The 27,850-nt window shown below is 33.4% G+C and overlaps 1 protein-coding gene across 4 annotated transcripts in view; it reads right to left on the reverse strand.

The window, feature by feature from the left end:
* Positions 1-27,850, reverse strand: part of Kiaa1328 (KIAA1328 ortholog) — a 287,886-nt gene that overhangs the window by 238,409 nt on the left and 21,627 nt on the right. For all 4 annotated transcript variants that reach the window (XR_001202191.3, XM_023566814.2, XM_003474074.5 and 1 more), the window contains exon 5: positions 14,192-14,307. Coding sequence is in view for 3 of the 4 variants with exons in the window: in XM_023566814.2 (XP_023422582.1) it covers positions 14,192-14,307 (116 nt within the window). In the remaining variant the exon portion in view is untranslated. The remainder of the gene's footprint in view (positions 1-14,191; positions 14,308-27,850) is intronic.

A 27,850-nucleotide genomic window follows, 5' to 3' on the forward strand; every position in this document is an offset into this window, starting at 1 on the left:
AGAAACATCACTGTTTAGAAATGCAAATGAAACCATTATGTTCAATAATTATATGAAAATATGAACAGTTCAGCATGTTTTCCAGCCCTGATGGCGGTTAATGGGATGTACGCTTATGTAAATAACTACTATTAAAGCTAATGCTGAAAAAAACTAATAAATTCATACTAAAGCAACTGATTTAGTATGCTTTTAAACCCCAGCAGTGCTCACTTATTAGAAAAGAGTGCATTATTATGTTTAGAACTCATTACTGCTACAAGTCACTGCAACTCCATCAATTACCATGCATTAATGAAAATGGGACACATACAAAAAAAATTATTGCCTCTCAGCAGTTTTCTTTAAAGACAGAATCTAGGGGTATTACCATCATGGGGCCTTCTGGGGAACTTATCCACATGACAATTTTTATTACTAAAACAGTACTCTCATCACTATTACCCTACGATATTTTAATGGTAAGAAAGAATAATCTTTCTGTAAAATTATTAATATTTTATGGTAAGATTGACCATTTTAACTTAATAAGAAAATTGTATTATTTGAACTGCATTTTTAAAAACTTCTATTAACATATGTTTAGCACATGGTTCTTTCTTTAGAGGGAGACTGAGAAATAAAACTACATTGTAGTAATTATAATAGGATAGAGGATAGATGGTAGTTTTACTTCATGATGCTGGTTGATGTAACAGATAAATCCAACTCAATTCTAGACTATGTCTTAAGAGAATTCTATTTCCAATGAATTGCATTTTTAAAAATAAGCATTACATTTCATTACTGGCCACAAGCTGGGCTTTCCCGCAATATACTAAACATGTAGTATAAGATTTAAAAACTAGAAAATTTGTGTTTTTTAAAATTTCAGCTTTCCTAGCACCTAAAAGCAAGTAAATGCAAAGAAGTCAAATATAAAAATATCTTTGCTCTCACTCTTCTTGTCAATTCCTTCCATTTATTCTGCTGCTTTAACATATGTAATTTAACTGGTCCTTCATCCTTTTCTGGCATTCAGAAAAACAGAAAACACTTTAGCACCTATGAAATATAAACCGTATTTGTTAAACCTGTAGTTACATGTAAGTTTATTTTAAAATGTAACTATCACATCAATCTATTCCTTTGCAGTTTTACCTCTCACATGTTTATCTTCCAAGTAGCTTTTGTTGCAATTCAGATGCACCATCCCCAGGGGTGGTAGAGTGCCAGATTATTCAGTTTGAACAGTTAAATACAGTCAAAGTTTTCTCTTGAGTCATATGTTCTCTGAACAACTCTAGTTTAACAATTCATTCACTAACAGATATTTATTGAGCACACAATAGTGCACAAGACATATGATGTTTTATGAGAGGAAGAGATGATAAATATATAATAGACCATCAAATGCTATAAATAACCAACATCCATTTTTTATTTTAAAAAACAAGAAACAGAAAACAACATCTAAAATAAGAGAGAAATTCATGAAGAAAAACAAAGGGAGGAGAAACCTTCAATGTGATAAAAAGCTAAATATTAAAAACCAAAACTTTATAGATAATGTTAAATTTAAGAATGCAATGTGTATTTTCTCCTAAGGTACAGACCTTGACAAGGATATCCTCTCTTATCACTAATGGCAGTACTGCAATAAAGACAGAAAAGAAATAAAGAGCATAAAGATTAGAAAAAACTAAAACTGTTTTCATTTGAAGATCGACGTGATTCCACACAAAATCCTCACATAACTAGAACAGTACATGAGACTTCAGCAAAGTCAGCAGATGTAAAATCAATATATAAAAATCAATTTGATTCCTAAATTCAGTGTGGAAAAAATGAAATTAAAACAAAATTTAGAACTTTTCAAAATAAACTGTCCTGCTGCCTAGAATGTACACATGATGGCTGAACCCAAGATAGAAAAAGTTTGGCTCCTTAAAAATAATCTACAAAATGCCCATATCTGCTTCAAATTCCTGGCACCAGGATATCTTTTACATGAATAAGAAATAAAATACACATCTTATTTTGATACCATTATTTTGGCATTTTTACTATGCACAAAAAAGCCTAATCTCGGGCTGGGGATTTAGCTCAGCGGCGTAAGTACCTGCTTTGTAAGCAGGCAGTCGTGAGTTCGATCCCCAGTACCAATAAAAATGAAAAAAAAAAAGCCTAATCTCAACAAAAATTTATAAAATATTCATATGTAGGTTCAATCTACGCTGTTATGATTGACACAATGTGTCAACTTTGTGAGAAATTTAGAAGTTAAACTAAGAGACTCAGCAGGGAGCCAGGATCCTTACTTTGTAAATATCCTCATCTTGTGTAAGAGGAAGGCACAGAGAATTGGTGAGTGCTACACAGGACCGGGCTGGGGGTATGGTAGTGGTGAGGTGGCTGTCTACAATGTAAGGGAGGAAGAGACTTGTTCTTTCCCCTTTTTGCTCTGGCTACCGCCTTGAAGTGTTGTCCCAGTGCCATGCCATCCTGCCTTGGAGCCAGTTGATTATGACTGGAATCTCCAAAAACTGTAAGCTAAATAAACCTTTTCTTCCCTAATTTTGGGCTTCAGGTATTTTGTCTCAGCAACAAGAGAAAAATAACCAACACAGCCATAGCTTTTCAGCTCTGTTTCTGCATTACTTTCCTTGAGAACTCAATGCCTTGTTTGAGGTAGCATTATGATTGCTGAGATTCTTCAGCAATTCTTAGCTGAGTTGTCTTAGTAACAAACTTTCTTACAACAGCTTAAAAAAACTTAAAGGGATGCACTCTCATGTTATTAAAAAATTTTGTTTCAAAACAGTGCTTGCCACTTCAAAAAGTAGTTATTCTTTGGACAACAGAAATCTGAATGAAGGCTCTAAAGGTAAAAACAAAAACAAAAATCTTCAAATACAAATACAAAATTGGAAAAATATTTGCAACATATGTAAAATATCTTTATATCATTTAATATGTTTTAAAAGCTATAAATTTTTTTAACCTTAAATTTTTATAGTATTTCACAATTTGAAAAAAAAGTATTTTACCTTACTTGGCCATCTTCAGTGGTAAATAGTTCATATATTATTAACATGTATGATGAAATTAAGACTTGTAATTAAGATTTATTCAAGGTAGAGCTTTCAAAATTCTGAGTTTTATAAATCCGGTTCCCTTCCCAGTGCTTCTTGTTCTATCACATGTTGAGACAAGTAATGTTTGAGATATTCAATTCCTGGCTCATTAGATAAAGACTTACAAACAGGGATTTTCAGATCATTGTTTTTTATTAAAAGGGGGGAAGTTTCTGTAGCATATTAAATTAGTTCTCTGCTATATCAATTACTATATAATGTTATAGCAAGAATATCTAACTACTGTGATATATCTTGCACTTTACTTCTCTCTCTCTCTCTCTTTTTTTTTTTTTTTTTTTTTTTTTTTGGTACAGGGGATCAAACTTACAACAGCACGCTTGCCAGGCTGGTGTTTATGCAACTGAGCTAAACCCTTGGCCCTACTTCACTTTTCTTCATCCCTTGCTGAGTTAGTCCTCATGCTCTCAGCCTGGCACACTGATGCCTTAAGCCAGTGCATGCCTGCCGCAGCAGGCTGTCTGTATCATCGAAAGCTCTAAAACGTTCACTACCACTCTCTTAGGCTGCTTATGTGAGTTAGAGTAGGTTATTTGGCAACTTTTCTCTGTCCTTACAACTATTCTCTTTTGTTACCATTTAGTATGCTCTCTTTATTGTCACAGTTTGGTACAGAGTTCTCACTAAGCTAATTACAATTTCTAATCTTTTGTGTGGTTTCATATCTTTTCTCCTTTGTCTTTTAGAGCTTTCAGTAATAACAAACAGCTCACTGCTGCATGCATGTCATAGGTTGACCACCAATGAATTAGAGCATAATAAGTACTATCTTTAGATACTCATATTTTCCAAGCAACATTTATTTAGAAATTAAAAGAGCTTGAGACCGTTTTCATAGGAAAGACTCTTTCTTCATTTCATTAGTTCTACTGCTCACAAACCTAAGGATCCAAGAAAACAAGATACTCTCCTGCCTGTGAGTCCTACAGAGACTGAGGATCCCTTACCTACAATCCAAAATACTCCAAAACTTGAAACTTTCTGAAGATCATAGTGTATTTAGAGTATTTCAGATTTAAAATTAAAGATCCTCAACAGATCATCAACGCATATATACTAAAATTCAAAAGTTTTAAACATTTCTAGCCTCTAGTGTTTCAGATAAGGGATACTCAACCCATGTTAAGAAGAGATAATACTATATGATCTAAAGGGAAATCCAGTTTACATATTCTGTTAACTTCTGAGCATTACACGACTATGCCCTAACTAGATTTACTATTTGTGAAAAATTATAGAGCTTGGAAATGTTAAATCTTGGTCATAACCATTAAAAAAAAAAATGAAATGTTATTGTATAATTCTTTAACTGAATAAGAGTATTAATATCTGCATCATTTAACTATTCATAAGTAAAGGTCATGCTAAGGTTAATAACACTAAGAAAAATTTGCTACCGATTATTAATAAATTTATTCATTATATTTTTCAAATATAAAGCAATTATAAACTGTGGTATGACAAATGGATTGAGCTGAAAAGATTACATCAAAATAGCCTTTTAAGAAAGATCAGTAATGTAAAAACCTAAACAGAATAATGAACTTTCCTGAATAATAATTACTATGAAATTGATTTATTGGAACTCTATTTCTTCATGCAAGAACTGCTAAAACTTTCCAAAGTAATTTTAAATGATGCTATAAAGATTTAGTACCATTTAATCAGTGTAGAACTATCACTGGGGAAAAAAAAGATGTAGAAAAATTTTAAATATATATGTATCTTTAGTCTAATGTGTTTATTTATCTGTGGATATGAGAATAACTACTTAGCCAATAAGACCACTTGAGAAGCGCACTCCATATCCATCTGAATTTCAGCATTACTCACTTAACAGTAATAAAGAAGTTGCTCTTGGGCGCTATTTGGAGCCTTCAGCCAAAGAAATCAAAATTAAAGCAAAATCAAATAAAAACTGTTTGTTTTATTATAAAATAAGTACATCTTAGATATTGTAAGAATTCTAGACAATAACACAAATATTCCTAAAGCAAATCTCATCAAAAAATAATACAAGGAAAACAAAATATTAATGTTGCTGAGCGTGGTACATACCTTTAATCTAGATACTCAGGAAGCTAAGGCAGGAGAACTGCAAGTTCAATCCCAGCTTGGGCAAGTGAGTGAGAGCTTGTGTCAAGATAAAACTTAACCAAAGATGCAGTGGGGGCTGAACTGTAGCTCAGTGGTAGAGTATCTGTGTAGCATGCATGAGCCCTAGGTCCAATCTGCAGCATCACACACATACACAAAAAATTAATGTTCAAAAACACATTAACATGCAACCAGGGAAATAAAGATATTGGAATATGATCAGAGAATGACATCTGAAGACCTGGATATTTAGAAATACTACCCTTTAACAATTATATCAGTCTTTTGCCACAAACTTAGAATAATAAAATAGCAAAGAACTAAGTATAAGCTAAATACTGTCTGAAGTTCCTTAGATTGTTAAAAAAAAAAAAGCTACTATAGACTAGCTGGTATATGCAACAGAAATTTACTTTCTCACAGTTCTGGGTCCAAAAAATCCAATATTAATGTCTACCAGGATTTGATCTCTAGTAAGGAATCTCTTTCTGACTTTCTTTCAAATGGCTATCTTCTGGCTGAATCTTCATATGGATAGAAGGGTGAGGAAGAAATCTCTCTTCTTCCTCTTACAATGCCATAGTCCTATTCCATTAGGACCCCACCATCACCTCATTTAACTTAATACCTCCTTTGACTTTAGCTATAGTCACTTTGGGGGTCATGTACAAATTTGAGAGAATCATACATCAGTCTACAAAAAACAGTAAAATAACAAATACATTAACATATCTTGCTAAGCCCAGAACAGAAGGTGAAGGACTGAAAATCACAAGACAAATCTCTTCATACAATATCCCAAAGAATGTAAGGAGTCAGATAAATGTTTAAGTCCTCTAAAGGCTTATATAACTTTAACTAAAGAAACTAAAACTAAGAAAAAGTATTATAAGATGTAAAGTAGACCACAGAAATCCCTTCCAGCCTTAAAGCAAACCAAAAACATTCCTTCAAATACAGATTCCCTTTGGCTAGACACTATCTCCTTTTCTTTGTAGCCTCTGCTTTTTCACCCCTACCAAGACTAAAGCCATGAGAAATTGGCTTATTCTTCTAAAATGCCAATGAACCTGTACTGAGTTCAATGACCCACTTCAGTCTCAATGGTAACGAGCAGACAAAGGAATAAAGTCTAAGTTTTCTTGCTCAAAATGCAAGTACTGCTGCAAGTGCACACAGTGCCCCCAAGGAACGATAAAACAAGACACAAGTTAGGGCAGTTAGTACAGATATGAATGCCAGGACCCAAATCCTGTGAAAATACTTTATCAGAAAAGATATATTAAAGAAATCTTGAAAATAAAAACTATTAAAGGGAACAATGACAAAGACATGGAAATAAGCTATAATAAGTAGAAAAAAAAATCAATGAGTCTTTCTTAGCAGGTATACAGGAACAACACAAAAGGCCACAAAAATAGTCACATATGTGTGACACCAGTAATAGAGGGTCTCAATTTCAAAATCAAGAATGTCCATTTGATGTTTTAGGGCATAAGAAGATATGGAAAGATATTAAAAAGCCAAGCAGTGTAATAAAAATAGTTCTTTTTCTAAAATTTTAAAGCAGAAAATTAATTTCAAAATAATAGAAGAGTAACAATGGTTAATATATTGCATATTGTTATCTTTAAAGTAGTTACTCGGAGTATAAGGTAGTTCTTAAAGAAAGGATAAACCAGACATGGTGGCACATGCCTGTAATCGCAGAACTCACCAAGCAGAGGCAGTATTGCTGCAAGTTTGAGGCCAGCCTGAATTACCTAGAGCTCCTGTTTCAAAAAAAAAGAAAGGTTAATCAGACAGCAGTGTAGAATAAACATAGAAGGTGGCTGCAGACACTGGAGAAAGGAACACAAGGACACCATACAGCAGTGATGGAAAACATTTAAGCATTTTTAAAGATAACAAACAGCCAGCTGTGGCATGCATGCCACAGGTTCACCACCACTGCTATGAGGTAATACAGAAATTAGTTAAGGTGACAATGAAAACACCAAAGGACAATGGGCTGAGAATAATAATTCACAGGGAAAAGGAGAAAGATTTGGCAATGGAATGGAGAAATCAAAATTCAAGAAAATCACTGGGATAGTCTACGTATCTAGATTTTCTACACTACCTATGGTTTAGGTACCTTTTAAGTTACAAAAATAAAGTTTTAGTCATCTTTGGGTGAAAAGTACTATAAAATATATTACTAATTTTTATAAAGTTGTGCTTTAACTACAAAACAGTCTAGGCAAGATAATCTTACTGATATTTTAATTATTTGTGATACACAAATAATTAGGCATAATGGAAAGAGCAGAACAGTTGGAAGCAGAGAGTTCATTTTTAGGTCTTTAGTGAGCTATTTCAGCAACCTCTTCAGATCTGTTCCTTTCCCTATAAAATGAGAATAAGAGCATCTGCCACACCTAACTTAACCAGCTTACTATGAAGACATGAAAGTACTCTATAAATAGAAAAGAAATATACAATTCTAAGATGTTTACTAATAAAAAGGGATAAAAATAATTTGTTACCTTGATGCAGCAAAATCATGACAATGTTAATCTATGTTGTGTTTCACACTAAAGTTCCCAAGATATAATTAGGTGGGTCGACTTCTAGACTCTTGTACATTTTCAGTTCTTAAGTGATTTTTAATAACTTTTCTATTAACTCTTCTTGGCTTCAGTATTCTCACTGAAGCTCCATTCCCTACTTCTAATTGTCTCCCTCTAAGCTGCAATGGGCTTAGAAACTAGACATCAAGTAATGAATTTATTATCCATGACAGTCAAGGAAGTCTTGTATAAAGAAACTGCATACAAAAGTGATCCGAACAGGTGAGGAGTACTGCTTTTATTTTGTGGGTGAATTTCAAAAAAGTACAGTACAACTATAACTGGTATCAAAGAGTAGTTTAATCTCAAAAAGTTCTTACTGAAAGGAAAGTAAGTATAAACTTAGGCAATTATTTTATTTTCCACAAATATTTACCATTAATTCCTTCCTATACTTAGCAGTACCTAAATATTTTAAGAGAATGAAAATAAACTTCAAGAATGGTTTAGACCACCACCAAAAGTAATAACAATCAGTTGTTTCCTTAAGCATGCTTACTTCCCTGTAATATAAATGGAAAGTAATCCAGTGTATCATTCTGACTTAAAATGACAATGTATAATAACAATGGTCCAAAAGCTGATAAATTTATACAGCATCATGAAGCAAATAAAGTGGCCTCAAGCAATATAACTCCTATAGGAATAAAGACAATTTTTTGATTAGCAAACAGTATCTTACAGGGCTTGTCAACTGGAATAAGATAGCTTTATCCAAGTATGTAGAATATTATATCACTAAATAATTCAATTTGTAAACATAAAATATAAAAGCTCAACATTTTTTCCAAAAAGGCCCAAATTCATCAAAGCTGATAAAGGACTTTGGCAACACAGTTTCCTATATTAGTAAACTATACCACCAGATACCAAAACTCCCTTTCTTCTTTCATAGCCTTTCTCTTTTACATAGAAAGGATAGGTTTCATTTTAAGTTTAGGTTCTTGAATCTCACAAAACTATTTCAGTCTAAAAAATGTTCTACCTTCGCTTATGAATGGTCAGTAGAATTAATAAAAATGAGATCTACTCTTTCTCTTAAAACAATATCCTATGAAACATTTCTTCCGTGGTTTCCCTTCCTTCTTCACTTTACCATCCCATAGTATGGCTCTTATTAAAAATCTTGGATGATGATGGTTTCTATAGAGAAATGAGATCTTTAGTTAAACAGAAAGATATAGATAGCTCTGATATATTACTGTTATAACCAATGGCTGCTTCATATAATTAGATAAAATTCTTATGAATTTTCACTAATCTATTTTGAGCTCTTTGGTTCTTTCTAAGGATTCTTTTAGAGTTCTTTCTTCCTAAAGAATGACCATCTATATAAAGATGTGATTTCCAAGTAATTCTAAATCTATTTAGTTTAGCAAGTCCCAGCCAGAAACATAAGGCAAGAAACCAGAAGGGGAATTTCCTCCCCTAGAAACCAGACTGATAGAAATGCTTGTGTGTGTGTGTGTGTTTTTTTTTCCCTAATTCCCTTCATTTCTTTCCTTTTATTCAGGGTCTCCTAAGAAGACACTGCTAGATTCTTTATGAATCTTTAAAAATTTCAACAGGCCAACAAAATAAGGTATTATTAGTTATCTGAATATGACAGATGCAAAAGAATCTCAGAGAAGTTCAGTAACTTTCCCAAGAGGCTACTCAGTATAAAAACAGAACTTTGAAGTCCCCTGTGCTTTCTTCACTGTTATTTTCCTTGAAGTGCCAGTTGATACTGTCAGGTCAAAAATCATTTGACTTTCCTTTCCTTCTATAAGCTTTGATCCAACCACTGATCTGAGTTAGAGGTCTACAAATACAACTAGTTTAAATATTAATCAACTTATCTAATGGCTACATCCTCTGTCTCATATGATAAAATGATTCAGAATTATCATTATTGGAAAGATTTTCTTTAAATATCAGTTTTATCGCTCCTTTCATATTCATTCATCCTGGCAAGCATCTACTAGGTTTATTAGACTGCTCAGCTTGTAAAAGGCCTTTTCATTTACATGGTTAAGATCTTAAGAAATAGGCTTTTTTTTTAAGAATTGAAAATTAACCAGAAGTTTTACGTCTTAATAAACTCCCAATTTTCTATAAGAATAAATCCTTCAAAAAGCCTGATCTTAATGCAAATATGTAACATTTCCTTTTCACTTAAGCACTTGTCTGTGCAAACAGTTGATTAGTAAATTGAGTTATTAGAACTTCAAAAACAAGAAAACCATAAATTATATCTTTAAAACATCAAAAATTGTAACTCATGAATATAGTTCCTTACACTGAAACTGACTTTAAAATGAATTGAAATTATCTGATTTCATGTATATCAAAGAGTCTGAATCATTCATGTATGATAGGTAAATGAATCTGTAGTTAAAATTATATTGTTTTAAATTACAACCTCATTTTATGTTTCTAAGTTTTATAGAGTTTTATGTACTATAAAATCATCTGTATTAACCTTTGACAGCTTTATTCTGGTAATGGAGATTTGTACGCGAATAATCTACTTAGAAAGAAAACCAGGGTTGTCATTATTTAAATTATTTTTTCTTTTTTTGACAGTAAAATTCTACAAATACTACCTGCCTTTAATGGTACCAGTTAAAGAAACTACACCTACTAAACAACTTTATTTTTAGTAATAATATAACATTTATTTCAATCTTTATTCCCAATAAAGAATAAAAGCTCAAACCAACTCCTTTCTTCCCATGTGTAAAATAGGTTGTAACTGTACCATTATTCTAAGCCTTTGACTTTATTCACAAGCCTTTTTCTGCCCTTTTTCACTCTGAAGAGAGTTCACAGGTCAACAAATATTTTGTGTAATGGGACAGATACTACATGTTTTAGGCCAGGAGGATCTTTTTGCAACTACTATACTTTTTTGAACCTAGAACACATCAACTTTAAACAATACACAGGGATGGGGTGGCACAAGATTTAGTTGGCATCCTATTGGGGTAGGTATACAGCCCACCATAGTAGTGTGCTGACTTCAGAGCTAAATCATAAAGAAAATATGCAAAACTGTGTCACTACAATCACCAGGGTATCTTGACATGGAGCCTGCTAGAAGAAACCATTCATAGCCATGCAGACTTTCGTGAACTTCAGCGCCAGAAAGTATTAGTCGACCCACAAGATGCTAAATATTATAGTCCACTGAAATTAATATTAACTTTTCCAAACAGCTACACAATTTTCTTAAGGGTATCACCAGACAAACAAGGACCCACTCTAATTACAGGCAGGCTTTCTAAATTAATATTAATCATGCTTATCTTCTTTCTCCAACTTGCCTCAGTACCACAGAATGCTATGCTGTTTTTTGTCCCAGGAAGGTCAAAGTATCAACACTTTTCCATATAAAAAGTGGATTCTATTTTCTTACCTTTTGATGTGGGAGTTGGGATTAATGTCATTCCTGATCACCTTTTCTCTAGCACCTCCCACTATGTAAATTGGACAAGCAACATTCTTTCTCAACATTCTTTTTAGCTTACATTATCACAGAATAAAGTTCAGGAAAACTATCATATGAAATATCATATAAAAGACTACTAGCTAGAGGAGAGGCCAGGTAGGAGATATCCTAAAGAAGTTTTCATGTTTTTTTTTATGGAACAAAGTAAAACAAAATTTCATAACTAAATAATAGAATAACAATAGTTAAAACATTACATGTTGTTATCTTTAAAGCAGTTGCTCAGAGTAAAGATATAGGCGTAAAAATTTCTTCAATTGATATCAGCATAAACCATATTTTTAACGAACTAAGCGACACTAATAATTTAACTAACTTGCATTTTTCCCTTTTCCCTACTGTCCTTCCCCTTTTGCTCATCCTAACTGTTTTTGTAAGTAATTTCTTCCCATTTCACAGTATGTGCTGTACATTTTAGACCTTATTTACTCTTTCAGTTTCTCACAGGGAGACAATACAATGTTTACACATGTGACTCTGATATATTTCACTTAAAAGTCTGGTCTCAAATTGCATCCATTTACCTATAAATGTCTCAAGCTTATCCTTCTTTATGGCTGAGTAGCACTCCGTTGTATAAATATGTACCTTTTTTATCTATTCTTCAGTTGATGGGCATTTGAGTTGTTTCCAAGACTTAGCTATTATAAATTGTGCTGTTATAAACATGGGTGCATATAATAGTGATGTGTATGATGTTCTTAATTCTTCTGGGAAGACACCCAGAAGGGGTGGTGGAGTGGGATCTCTGTTTTTCAAAACAGGAATCACAACTGTCAGGACCTCTCCCTCCTTTTCTTCTTGTCCCATTGAAAATGTAAGGTATGATTACAAAATATAGTGTATCTTTACATTTTAAAAATGTACCACAGTAAAAACATATTGTTAATCTCCCTCAAAATATTTCCCCCTCCTTTCAAACAGATATTCCATTATTCTTAGAGCTCTAAAACAGTTCTAGAAGTCCTCTTTTGGCTACATCAATATCCTGAATTTGATTCAAAGTATTTACATTTGATGGTCATTTTGACTTTGAGGAAGAGGTGGAAATTGTGTGATGTCAGATCCAGCGATTAAGGTGGATGAAGGCACACCATAAAGGTTCTATGCCTGCCTTTCCATTGGCTGACATGCTGCAAGAGTATTCACTGTATTTTTTTAATCATATCTCATAAAGACATGAAATACGAACTTCCATAATCACCTCAAAAAGTAGCAAGAATGATGGGACAAGTTTATTTGAAGTGACAGAAATGTGTGGGGGATTAACAACAATATGTCTTTTTACTGTAAAAATTTTTTAAAAAATTTAAACATTGCTGTATATTTTTGATTGTCTCTGTGTGATAAGAATTAGAATTAGAGCACCTACTAGAGAAAAGCTAGGAGAACTGTAGACATGCCAACATTGGAGCTGTCAAATTAATGCCAGAGGCTATCTCCAGAGTTCTTGTGTGGAAAAAAGGCCCTATAAGTTGAATTTTTGTTGTCCAAAAAAATATCATTCTTAATCTACTAGTTCTTGAAAGTACTAAGCAAAGTGACTAAACAGCATCTCTCTAACCTAGAGAGAAGAGTAAGAAAAGCAGACTGGGGGCTGGGGATTTAGCTCGGTGGCATAAGCGCCTGCCTTGCAAGCAGGCAGTCATGAGTTCGATCCCTGGTACCGATAAAAATGAAAAAGACAAAAAAAAAAAAAAAGAAAAGCAGACTGGTCTGAAGGTGACAACCCAGGGCAATAAAATCAAAACAGGCAAGGGCTGTGATGATTATCCAAATACACAGATCTCAGATCTATTCCTTTACAATTACTGGTTAAATAAGCCTTATTAATGTTCTACTCAGTGAATTGAGTCTGATAATTATGATTATATTAATTTTCTATCAAACATTCCCACTACTTGGAAAACAAAGTTCAGAACTCATTTTTCATGGTTATAGTTTTGTATTTTTCAAGCTAATTATGATTATGTTTCTATTTTTCTAGTATTCACAAAGACATAGTAATTGTCAATATAGGATCATTTTTGACACTTTCAGAATCTTTGAAATAATATCTAACTATCAAGTTAATGATCATACTGACAATAAAGACAACAGGTTTTTCAGGCACTCATATACCAATTTGCTGGCGGCTCAGTCACTCTAACTTTAGCGATGGTTGTTTTTCTTCTACATCAGTGCCACTGCATAAAACACCCAAGGACAATTAATTTTACCTATTCAAAATGAAGTTCAGAAATGTGCTCATTTTAACTCACAAGTCTCCTAAGTGTATTTTTTAAGTTAAAATCTTTTTTCTCTCAAACAAACAATGCAGTATATATACAAACCCACATAACACTTCTAGCTCTAAACTCAATAGTTATTCTTTCATGAGTTTGATAGTTTTAACATGTAATGTAAACAATTATCTATTACAATATCTGTACATTACAAAGCATATTTTTATTTTCATGATTTCAGAGTAGAACTCCTTAAAATTGTGAAAGCTTTAACTAGAAAGAATACCAAATACAAGTAGGTTCCGGCTCAATTACAGTAGTGGAATAGAATTTAATAAAGTTCCAACATTACATTTTAACGCCCAAATTTCTTATTGTCTTTTTCAGTTGACAAATACGTGCTATACCGCACAATAGCAGCAGCAGAACAGCTGGGTGGCTTTATCAAGCACAAAGGAAGCAACAGCACATGCTGTTTAGTGTCTCTCTGATTGCCTAGAAATGGCAGCACATGCAGATTTATTCCCTGTTATCAATTAGAACAACTATTTCTCTGGAATTTACACCTTACTCATGAAAAAGTCAAACTTTCTGAACATTAAAAATTAGGGTTTTCAAAAAGGATATCTTCCCTTTCTTTTATGATCAGTTCATTCTGTTCTTCCAACTGCCTGATCTTCTTTTCAAATGATTCCTGCTCAGCTTTCAGTCGTTCTTCAGTCACTTCTTTCTCTTCACTTACTCTAAAAGAAACAAACAAATGAAGGATAAGAGAAAAAATGCTCATCAGGATAAAAATATGTGCCTATGACTAAAGTTGACCGAAATTAAATTTCTTCTAAAGACATGCTAGAATTTCTTCAAGGAGATTCTGTGTTTTGCTTGTATTATGGTACTGGGAAATGAATTCAAGACCTTTTTCCTTAGTTATATACCCAATCCTTTTAACATAGTATTTGGATATTTATTTCCAAGACAGGATCTCACTAAATTGTGCAACCTGGGCTTGAATTTGTAATTCTCCTGTCTCAGCTTTAAAGACTGCTAGGGTTACAGGCATGCTTGAATTTTGTTTTTTTAATTTAATCTGTCTTAAAGTAGTAAAGCTATCTTCCTCCCCTTTGTAACAAAGTATGTATGAAATCTTTACTTTAACCAAATGTAAGTTTTACTGCAATCTAAAGAAATAACAATGTTTTCAATCATCATTTTATATGTGAATCCTACACATTTTATATATGAGTCCTACACAGATGCTGAATTATAATCCAGAGGAGAAAAAAGGTTAAAAATAGTGTTTCATTTTTAATTGTCAACATTACCAATTTATTTCGATTTAGATTTCTTGCATATTTTTAGTTAACTTCTGTCAATGAAATAGAAATCATATATATCTAAAATGTTTTACTAAATATGTGTATGAAATATTACTTTTTACTTGGCATTGATACCCTGCATTCTTCAGTAATGCACAAATAACTGGACTGGAATAAAAAGATGGCATTAATAGAAAGGTTTACACTATACTCATTCTTAGTCCAAAAAGGTTATAAAGTTAAAAACACAAACCAAAAATGCCTTTATCATTAATATTTAATTCTGAAAAGTATCCCAACTTAATCATACCAAAAAGAATGGTTCCTGATGAGCATATGAGGCCAACAATTGTTTTTTAAAACCCTAAACAAGACCAACATTAAAATTTACAATTCACCAAAGTATAAACTGGAACTACTCTAATTTCCCCCACACTACTCTTTGTACAGAGAGGTTAATCCTTTGTACAGAGAGGTATAGAGAATTTCTCTGCCACTGGTACTTTTTTCTATAAAGAGGATACAGCACAGTCCAGAAGATCTCACAGATACAGGAACAAGTAAAATCTGTAAGGACCCTAAACTTTTTTTTAAACTACTAAATTGACTCCTTCCAGAACCTTATTCTACCAGACCAATTTCTGAACAACATGAGCCTTAGAGACTTTCTTTATTGGTGTCCTCTAACATAGATACTGAAATCAAGGAAATAATTGAATGAAAATTAGAATGCTGAATGTTCAAGAGTTGATTGCATGTCTCTATTTTTCAGCTTTCTCATAGTTGAGACATACTACTTGATACCTATAAATTAAAAGATGAGAGGTTGGACTTCCGGGAGAACATGGCAGACAGATAGCAGCAGCTACAGAGGCTCTCTAAAAGACCTAGCTTACAATTCAGGAATGGTGCAGAGTAAGGAATCATAAGCAAGTGGAGATATGCCCTGCTGACCCAAGAACAAACTGGGCTGAGAGAAACCAACTGTGAATGCAATCCTGGTGCTATAACAGGAACAGAAAAGCCTGAATGTGGAAGCTGGAGCCCGCGCCATTGGAAGCAGCAATTTGGTTTCCCGCAGCCGCTACTGCGTCTACATCGGCTCAGCAGGGAGAGAGACGCGCTAAAGCTCTTGAAAGCAGGACGGGCGGGGAGCTGTGCATCGACCTGTGGTGAGTGAAAGAAACTGGGACTCTTCCATGGTCTAGGAGACTCCCAACAGAGGACATTCTGGGACCAGGCAGACATGCGGGAACAGGGCACTGCAGTGACTTCAGTCACGTATCCCCCTCTCAAGCAGGATTGGTGAGCAGTGCCTAGCCTACGTGACGCTGCTGGCTGAGACCCAGTAGGCTAGCACAGCCCAGGTCCCAGCGCCTGACGGAATATTGACCTGGAGGGGCGGCCCCACATAGGCTGCCTAGTCTGCAACTTCCTGGTGCTCTGCGGTGGGCGGGAACACCTAGCCGGCACAATTCAATCAGACTGTGACTGTGGCTGACAGGGAAGGAAGCTGGGCCTCCTATATATGCTTGCATATATAAGGAACAAAGAATATGGGAAGAGGCAGCAACAAGAAAGGGTCCTCGGCCCCCAATCCTGAGAATGAGGCAACAGCAGACACAGGACCAATAGATATAAAGTGCTATCTCCAGAGCCTCATAGACAAGTTCAGGAATGAAGTTATTAATGACCTGAAGCTAGACATAAGCAGAATAGGTAGAAAAATGCTAAGCACCACCCAAGAAAAAACAGATGGTGGAATGGAAGAACAGAAAAAGAGGGGAGAATTGTTTGATGGAGAAAATACAGAAAGCATAGAATATGTGAAGCAGGTTCAAAGAGATTACCAGGAAACTAAAAACTCTATCGAAAACTGGCATAACAGCTTGAAAGAAACTAAGGACAGATTATCTGAACTGGAGAGCAGATTTGTAATGTGGGAGAATGAAATGAAAAACTTCTTAAAAATAACAAAAAAACAAACAGCAATAATATAAAGACTAGAAGATGATAAGAGGATCTATAACTTAAGATAAAGAAGAAGTAGGGATACAAACATAAACATAAAAGAAGAAGTAGGGACACAAACAAATGAACTACAAAAACTACTCACAGAAATAATCTAGGAGAATTTTCCTAATTTAGCAAAAGGAAAAGATACTCAGTTGTATGAAGCATATAGGACCCCAGCCACCTACAACCCAAACAGAGCAACACCCAGGCATATAATAATTAAAATTCCAGAAATCCAATACAAGAACAGAATATTAAAAGCCATCAGAGACAAGAAACAGATCACTTACAAGGGAACACCATCAGAATTACAGCAGCTTTCTCGGCACAAACCATCAAATCACGAAGAGCGTGGGGGGGAAATAATTCAAGCTTTGAAAGATAACAATCTCCAGCCAAGATTGATATATCCTGCACAACTATCCCTGGAAACTGATGGAAAAACAATGTGCTTCCAGGATAAAGAGGAACTAGGGGAATATGCAACCACCAATTCAACTCTACAGAGAATACTGCAGGATATTCTAAAAAAGAAAAATACGAAAAATCCAGAAATAGTGGCAGAGAGGCCACAATGAATGGAGCAGAAAACAAAATGAAGAAGACAAACTGACAACTAATGACAGAAAAAGAGCTCAACAGAAATGAAGCAGAGAAGATTGGATGATAGGAACACCTATTTTGGAGAAAATAATGTCTTAATAGGTAATACTGATTTAGTATCATCATTGTTTGAAGTCTCATCAAGCTTTTGTTCTTCTGTCTTCATTGGTCTAAACAGGTTGTATCTTATTGGATTTTATTATGTATGATAGTATAAGCAAAAACTTTTATAGACAAGGAGATTATACAGAAACCACTGTTCATTTTCTGTTAGTTGATTCTAAATATCCTGTAATACTGTCATACTCTTAAATGGTTTTACACTGTTTTGATATATTTGATGCTACAGTATACGAAGTTATACTCAAAGATTTCAAGGAAAGAGACAATATGGTAACTACTTTTATGTCGGGATTATCTTGTGGTGAAACACTATTTTGCTTAAATGGTTATGTTTTGATCTGCGCTGTTTTGCTGTTATGCCCTCTTTTATCTCAATCTCCATTTTATTATTCACTTTTTTATTTTTATCCTTTTAATTAAGGGAAAAATAAATAAAAAATAGCAGGATATATTATAGTAACCCATTTTGACTTTCCATTATCTTGATTTAAAGCCCTATATTGCTCTCACCATCTTGTTTTGACTGATGTTCCTCTATTCTGTTTTGCTTGATAGTACCAGGTTCAAAAGTTTAGGCAAAAGCTGTGAAGACAGTGGGATTCATTATGACGCCCATTCTGGTTGACTATCATCTACTTTTGAAGACCTGTAATGTCTGCAATGTTTTGGTTTTGTTGGTTTTGTTCTTTACTGTTTTGTTCAATTTTATTATAACTGATGATATAGGCAATTCTATTAGAGATAGTGGGAGGCATTATGGTAACCATTGTTGATCACCTTGTATTATGCTTTTACGTTATCTATTATGTCCACCCTTTTGATTTGATTGACTGTGTTCTGTTATGTCACATTTGGTTCTACTCTCTTCCAAAAAAGTAATAAGAACTGTGGGAGCAACAAAACCCAAAATGTGTAATTGTCACAGTATAAAAGAGAGGAAAAGAAAGTGCTCTAAACAATATAACTGTATGTATATTTAAGTGTATAAGATAGATAATGATATCACTGAGTTTTGTTGGATCATTGAACAGAACTGTTTGCAGTCTCACTGTTTGAAAGTCCACTTTATAAGCTTTAATTTTGTAACTTGAACAATTATTTCTAAGATGACAATATGTAATCCATTAACTAGTCATTTCCCACTGTTTATTTTTTCTGTAAATCTGTATAACATGTACCTTTTCTCTGCTTTTTTTCTTTTTCTCCTTAAATTAAAAAAAAAGACGAGAGGTTGAATTTGCTCACAGTTTCAGTCCGCACTTTGGTGGCTTTAAAGCAGAGGCATCAGAATGGAAAGATGTATTTGAGCACAGCTGCTTATTTCATGGCAGCCAGGAAGCAGAGTAGAATAGTGCTAAGTAGAAGGGGAAGGACGTGGCATAGACCCCAATACCATACCTCCACGATCAACTCACATGCACCTAGAAATATGCTCCACCAATTGCTAGGGTAGATTTCAAAGCTAAGCAAGTTGAAATTCCACTCTACCTGCCACACTGTCTTTGAAATAATTTGTTTGAAAATGTATAGCACACTGTAGTGCTTAGTAGATTTATTTCTTCTGCCTCATTATGACATTCAAGCAATTTCCTCAAGCCATATTATTTATAAATGAGACAAAGACCCTTTTTAGCAGGGTAATCTCTAAAACTGATACGTTTATAAGTAACCCAGGAAACCAAACAAACACACACATGAGGAGAATTTATACTCTATTATCAAATTATCTTGACCTCTTTGTTCTGGTCTCTTCACAATGTCTTCTCTCATCATTACTCTCAAGAACACTGACAACTAACATCTTTCACAGTAACCTTGGCAAAGTCTGCTTATTTCTCTGGGTATTCTTACTCTCATTCATAAAGAAAAAAATTGCAGAATTGTAAAATTCTTTTTAGGTGAAGTTCTGGAATATTCTTCACTATATTGTAAATATTCTGATAGTGTATACATATTCTTTATAAATACAGAGAGCATTTGTAAAGAAATAAGAAAATCAAACATTTGATCATGGGACAACATACAAACTATAAGCAAAAGCAATACCCACAGATGAGAGAAATAAGTACATATAAGAAATATTAAAAAGTATAAGAGTGAAATTCAGTATAAACATCAAATGAAGGGAGTGATGAATCTATAGGATTTTACATAAACAAAGACAAAATGACTTGATATATATTGTAAAGAAAAATAATGTTAAGGTAAGAAAAGATGTAGTAAAATCTTAAGATGAATAAAACCTTTAAAAAATGACTGAAGAAGAAAATCATTAAGCCAATAACATTACATTTCATTCATTTAAAAATATTTGCTGAATAGCTATTACAAAAATAATCACAATAATTTAAGTCAGCATGACCTATCCAAAAACAAACTAAACAAGGGCTCTTATAGCTCAAATCACATTCATCAAAGTCATATAAATATGAAGAGTACCCGCAAGGACTTGTTTCTTCAGCAAACAATGGAGGCCATTTTAAAAAACAGTTAACAAGAAATTAGATTGCTATATTTAACTTAACATTAACCTAAATGATATGAAAGCATCTGCGGGTCAGATCAGAACACACAGCTGTACCCCAACATTTACATCCTTATTTTGGTGACCTGAAGGATATCCCTGAAAATCTAGTGTCACTGAGGGGAAAAATGCTTACATAGTTAAATTTCATAATGTCACAGTCTATGATGAGCTGTTCCCAAAGTTTAAAGATCTCTAGTCAGATAAAATTATTCTTTTCAAAATGTGGCTTCCAGAGTATTGTTGAAATATTTGTCACTACACTATTAAACAAGGCTTCAAAAATCTTTTATGTTGCTATGATTAGATTATTCTTCAGTAATTATTATGTTCTGGAAGGCTATAAAATTAACAAGCTACATTAGAACAAAGACTCTCATTTTTTTCTGCAGGAGTATCTAAAGACACGATTGGCTTCTTTGAGGTTCATTTGCACAGTTAATATGATCAAGTACATTACTAGAGAGTTTAAGTACAGAGCAGATGCCAGTAAAGCCATCCCAAGATTTATATATATTCTGAAATCTATCTTATTTTAGTTATGCTCAATTGCTCGATAATATTTCAGCTAACAGATGATGTACAATAATTTAGTATCATGATGTACGTTTTTCATCTAAGCATTCTCAGACTATGAAAGTAACAAAAAAGACCTTTACCCTCTTTACAGCAATAAATTAGTTAACAAAATGAGAATCTAAACACAGGGAACTATTTACTAAAGGATTAAAATGTTAAAACTCTATAAGAGGATATTTCTAGTATGATTTATAAGGAAGACATTAACCTGTTCATAAATCATATCATCATTAATAATTTAAGACCTAAGACTGTATCTCAAAAACTTCCACAAAATCTACTCTTACCTAACAACAAAAAAGCAGTCATACCCTTAGAAAGAGTGTTGGCACTGAAAATTATAACAAAAATAATGAATTTCTTTTTTAATTCTTATATTTTACCTTAAAAATTTCTGCATGTTTTCTCCATAAAAGTATTGCCAGGTTTCTGCCCCTCATCTCAGATTTTTTAGTAAAACTGATGTTTTATAAGGGATTTACTTTATGATTTTGCATATCTCTAATACTCTTCCAGATAATCCAGGAAAGGATTCTTTTACACTAAGATGAAAGACAAAGCTAAGTCAGCAAAGCGTCTATCCCAGAGAGAAACACAACTTACCAATTGGTCAACCAATTAAGTGTTTTCCCTGTTTAATATCTTTCAGGTGGGAGCTAAGTATGCTAGTCGTATTTCATAAATAATGAGTATCAATTTCGTAAGATTTGGAAAAGGAAGGAAGAGGTTTCATAGTAAACCTGGCAAACAAAGAAAGAACATACTGCCTTTGAGTAAAGGCACAGTGAAAAAGAAGAGATTTATTATTAAAATTATTTCAATGGATACTGGGCATGGTGCTACATGCCTGTAATGCAAGCAGTGGGAAGGATGAGGCAGGAGGATCACCATGAGTTTAAGAGGAGTCTATGCTACACAGTCATGTCAATTGCATATGGAAACCTTGTCTCAAAAAAAAGTCAATGATATCATCTTAATTCTTTCTGGACAAATTTTAATATTTGGCTGTTATTTAAAAGGAACTACCTAAAGGAACACAGGTTATTTCAGAAATCACAGACACAACAATCTATGTTCAAAAGAATACTAATAATTATGAACCAGTATTTTTTATGAATATCAACACCAGAATCCTCAACAAAATAGTAGCAAACAGAATGTAAGTACATAAAAAAAATGATCATACCATGACCAAGTGAGATTTTTCCCAGGAATACAAAGTTGGTTCAACATCTAACAAGTAATAGATCATATCAATAGAATAAAAGACAAAAACTACATGATTATCTAAGACTTAGAAAAACATTTGAAAAAATAATATAACAGTGACTCAAGACTTATGATTTAAAAAAATAAAGGAAATTTCTTCAACCTGAGAAAAGTCAGATATGAAAACCCATGCATAATATCACACTTAACAATGAAAGATTAAATGCATTTTCTATAACAACAAGAAGGTACAACCATCCAGATGTCTACCTGAAGATGAATAAACAAAAATGTAGGAATGAATAAATGATATGTTATTTAGAAGTAAGTAGAAATGAGGTACTGATAGATGCCACCTACCACACTGATAAATCTTAAAATTATTATGCTGTGTAAAAAATACTAGTTTAAAAAGGCAACATATTATATTGATTCTATCTATAAGAAGGTCCCTTGAGACAGAAAGAGCAGTGGTTACTGTATTAGACAGCTTTCCCTTTGCTGAACTCAAACACCCAACACCCACAACTTAAAGAAGGAGAGCTTTACAAGGGAATTTAATCCATAGTTACTTGGCTCCACGGCATAAATATTATGATGGAAGGGCACAGTGGAACAAAACTGCTTAGTGGCCAGGAAGCAAAGGAGGACAGCACCTGACAGGAAGGAGCAAGTGACCATATATGATACTTAATGTTATGCCTCCATGACTCACCCAGACACACCAAGAAATGTGCTTTACTGATCTTAAGCCAATCAAAACTGACATTATTAAGGCTAAACATCACAGTTATCAAAGGCTATTAAAGATTGATAGGAAGTGGATATAGGTTTCCTTCAGGTGTAATGAGAATGTTCTGAGTATCAAACTATTTACTATATTCCCTCTAAGGAAAGATTTTTCTTCTTTCTCATTAAGTAAAATGTAAGAGGTTATAAACTCTAAGCCAAGTGAGAATTAGGATATGAATAGAAGAATGCATAAATTCTCTATATAATCAAAATGGTAACTGACATGGAAATGGAAATGACAAAAATGAATTTAAATGCAAAAAGATTAGCTATAGATAAAACTGATCAAAACATATACCACTTAAAAACTGAAACAATACATTTTTCAAGGAACAAAGCATAAGCGATACTGGTATGATATGTTCAAAGTCAATCAAACATTTAATCATTGAAATACATATCTCTTTTAGTTCAGGTACATATTCATTTATGCAGCAAACATAATCTAGATGCTAAAATCTAACTAGAATATTATGGGAAAAATATATAGCCTGATCTATCTAAAAATACAGTTTAAAAAAATGAATTCGGGGCTGGGAATTTAGCTCAGCAAGCAGGCAGTCCTGAGTTCGATCCCTGGTACCGATAAAAATGAAAAAGACAAAAAAAAAAAAAGTGAATTCACACATAGCAATAATAATACATCCATACTGGGTGTTTTACAGGAAGGCATGATTTGTTTAATAATGGAAAATGGATGTATTTCACTATGTTAACAAAAAAGAAGAAACCTAATAGACTCATCCATAAGTGAAGGAAAAGCATTTGTCAAGGTCTACTCACAGTAGGAATTCTCAACAACCTAGGAACTGAAGAAACTACTTCAGTCTAATAAAGAGCATCTATGAAAAAAATTATATACCTATAAAGGTGAACAAATCATTGTTAATCTTGTACTTCAACTAGAAAGGAAGAATGACAGCTGTCACTATCTCTTTTGAAGAGAGGTCATAGTCAGTAAAACAATTTTCCAGGAAAAGACAATGCATACAGGTTGGAAAAAAAATTATATGCCAATGACATTAAGTATATATAAATATTGAGAAATTTATAAAATATATATTAAGTTAATTTACGAAAATCATAAAGATCATAACAGGCACCCTCTAAAATATGACCCGTGCTTCCTCTCTCTAGGTATTCTTTTTTTATTTTGTATAGATTTTATCGGTACATTTTAGATATATGTTGATCACATTCATCATAGAGAATTTTTACCTGTACATGCTATAACTTTTCTAATTTCTTCTTCATGCTTACAATAAATTGAAAAAAAAAACAGTGAATGGGGAAACAATTAAAATGAGCACGCATTTCATGATTTTAAAAATTGCCACTCTCTCTGTTAGCAAAACATGCTAAGATTCAATGTCTTCTAAACACATGTCCAACTCAAGATACCACCAGGAAAAACATGCTCTAAAGATAAAACCAAGTGTGAAACTTTCATTAAGACTTCAGAAAGATTCAAGTTAATGCCTCAATACAAACACAAAAAATGTGCTGAAGAAAGGTTAGCCTCAAAATTCCTTTAAATGACAGAACCTACAGGAAGCTTCCAGTGTCTTAGGCTGCTAAATTTTACGACAATATATTTGGAAACCACAGATAATTGGCACAGATGTATATATATTTAAAATCTGTGACCTAACTGCATCTATTTCCATTACTCTGATCTTTAGCACATTTTCCTGCTTTCTCCACTCTTTCCTATTTCTCACACTTTATTGGTACCTAGTCTTGGGTAATTAGTACACTCAGATATAAATTTTCAATGTTTAGTCCTAACAGTAGTCAAGACTTTTCTTTTGGGTAGGATTTCAGTGTAGAGATTGTATTAATCAAATCAGGTTTAGACTGGTTTAAAGTTTTTGTTGTTATCATGACCCTCAATGCACCACAAGCTTCAGTTCCCTAGGCCTTAGGCATGATTTCCTTTTAGGTAAGCCTGATGTTATTTTCCAATGTCCCTTCCACCTTCAGATTTATGTCTTTTCACCTACAGAGTCTGTCTTTATGAGTTTCTACTTTTACTGGACACTAAATTGTTAATATGGTGGTGGAGATCTGGGTTGGGGTAGATTTGTTGTTATCATTCTAAGAATTATGTTTATGCTTATTAGCCCTATATGCTGAGGTCCTTGAAGTATTTCTATCCTTTTTATATAGCTTGGGACCAGCATATAACTCTCCCCTCAAACCCCCTCCACACATAGTTTCTATGAATGCCCTAAGGACAACATTTCATGTAGTCCATAAACTTTCATAAACTTTGTTTTTGTTACAGGTAAAATATAGAAGAAAAATATAGAAAATACTTCATGTCTTTTCCACAGCTACTATAATTTTTTGGCTTCTCCAAGAGTTAATATAAAATATCATTTAAGCATATTTAGTTATCTTTGTTATACTTTGTGTTAATAACTTTATCAGAGTCACACTAAGGAGAATGCTTTAGCAGAATTCTCCTTTAGCAGAAACCTCGCCAAGTGGGAACAATTAAGAAACATTCAAAAGAGTTTCAGTGACCCTTATATTTGCTGTCCCAAAGTGTCCATACTGTCACCTGCCCATACTATCATTGCTTCTTAATCCATCAAAATCTGACTCATTTCTAGCTATGTCCACCTTTGGTAAGCCAGTTCTAGTGTCTGTCTTTCACTACCAGCATAAGTCTCCTTAGATCTCAGGTTAGGCAGATACTGTAAGTTCTCAGTCCTTAGATTTTTTTCAAGATGTCCTGGGTTTGCAATTTGTTCTACCTTTTTATTTGTTATTATAATACTGGGAACAATATCCCTTAAGTCATGTAGACTTATTTACATATAATTATGTATTTGCTTACATACTTGTTTTTGCTCTTATATTCTTAACATATCTCAATTTTCAAAACTGGAATAATTTTAGCAACTAAACATAATAATATCATATTATAACCCACAAAACTATGATAGTTATTAATTATAAGAGGGGAAAATAACTTCTCAATGGAGAAACCTGACAGATATCACTTTACTAAGATGACCAAGATTAGTATCATCAGTAAGGACATAATTTCAGATAGCCTATGATAGAACCACATCATTTCTATGGCATTCTTGCCACAAATGCTAAGTCTGAGTCTAAATGAGAGAAAACAGAAAAATCTGTAACAAGGGACATTTCTCAAAATATGTGAATAATATTCTTTATGTGTCCACGTTATGAAAGGCTGAATGAATGGTTATCACAGATTCAAAGAGACTAAGAATTGACAAAAGTACTGTGAGATCCTAAATCAGACAGTGAAACAGAAAAACCCTAATAGTGGGCAAACCATGGGGCCCAGGAAGATACACAAGCCAATTTGCCTTTCTCTGTGAGTTGGGAGAAGCCATGCTGGGTCTGGGATGAGTGTAACAAGAAGCCAATTTGCTCTTCTCTTGAGCCACGCAAACCATGTGGGGGCCAGGAGACACAAGCCAATTTGCCCTTTCTATGAGCTGACTGGCATGTGGGCTCAAAGTCAAGCATACCACACCTCTTCTCTACCCTTTAAGCAACCAGCTGATTCGGAGGACAGGTTGAATTGATAGCAACTGAGGTACAGAAACAACTTAATGATTATATTGTTTGATTGACTTTGCAGGTCTAAGGTCAGTAGTCTGAACATCTATTAAGACGATAATATATGCAATATAGCAAAAAATGGGGGATTTCTTTATCTTGTTTTTGAAATCCAATATTGTTCTCAGTTTTATTTTATTCTGTTCTGTTTGATTTTATTATGTTTGTTGGTACAGGTGGCAACTATGAAGATAGCAGGAGGCATTTTGACAGCCATTGTTGATTTCCAGTCATCCTATTTTGAAGTTTTTTGTTGTTTTCACTGTTTTGTTTTGATTGGCTTTGTTCTGGTTTATTTTGTTAGGTTTTATTCTCTTTAAAATTTAAAAAAAAAAAACCCTTAGTGAAATGACACTAGTGAAATTATGAAGAAAGCCCACAGTTTAGTCAATACCACTGCACTAATGTTAATTTCTTAGTTATGACAACTGTACTGTCTAATGCAAAATGTATGGAAAGCTGAGTGAATAATATGTGGGAGTTTTATCTTTGTATATTTTCTGTAAGTTTAAAATGAGATCCCACCCAAACATTAGCCAATATATGTATGGGAAAGGGGAGGGAGAACAAAGGAAAATCAAATACGGATTTTATTTTACCTGCAGTTTTAATTTTTTAAATAAGATAGTTTTAGCATTTGTTCAATTTTAAAAATTACAAGGAGAAACATGCCACAGAATGAAAAAGGCTGAAATTTTTGGCTTCTGCAAGTCAACATAAAGTATCTCTCAAGTATACTTAGCCACTTTTGTTACATAGGTTAATTACTTTTAAAACTATGAAAAAAAATTTGATACAAGATGATAAAACACATCGGAGAAAGGTGAAAGGAAAGAAGGGAAAGAGAAAAAATACAAGTCAGTTATACTATCAGTGTACCAATAAGCTTTATTTTAATTAAGCACATAGTTTTTTTAATGTGTGTAACTATCACTTTCATCATAGGAACTTTGTATCTGTGCATGACTTACCTCAATTCCCCTTTACTTTTCCATCCACTTAATTGTCTTCAATCCCTCTCCCTTTCCCTATTTATAAAAGCTTTGTTTCCATTTTTCCTTCTTTTCTTAAAGTTTTTTTTTCTTTTCCCTTCCTTTATTTTCCCATTGCCTCTCCCTAGTTCCTCTTCCCAATAGAACATTTTCTTCCTATTTCATAATATCTAGTATACATTCTAGTCCTTATTTACACTTTTTGTTTCTCATACCAGAGAGTTTTTTATGCCAAGTATGAAAGAATAAAAATAAAGATACTGTGTAAAATGAACCTCCTAGATAAGGCCTTACTTAATCCCTTAAAGATACAGGTATCCTGTTCAGCACTGGGATACATACAGCTTTTCTACCTAACATTACACAAATCCAGACTTTTTAAAATGCCTTGCTCTTGCAAGGATGAGTTAAACCTTAAAGGCACCATTAAAAGGAAGCTATAGTTAGCTCTTTGCTTTAATACTGTCTCACCCTGTAATTAAAAAATATGCTGTTTTATATACTGTGCTGACAACTATTGAATATA

This window comes from Cavia porcellus, unplaced genomic scaffold, assembly GCF_034190915.1.
Source record: "Cavia porcellus strain 051 isolate PalLab524CR breed Dunkin Hartley unplaced genomic scaffold, mCavPor4.1 scaffold_20, whole genome shotgun sequence".
Lineage (NCBI taxonomy): Eukaryota > Metazoa > Chordata > Mammalia > Rodentia > Caviidae > Cavia > Cavia porcellus.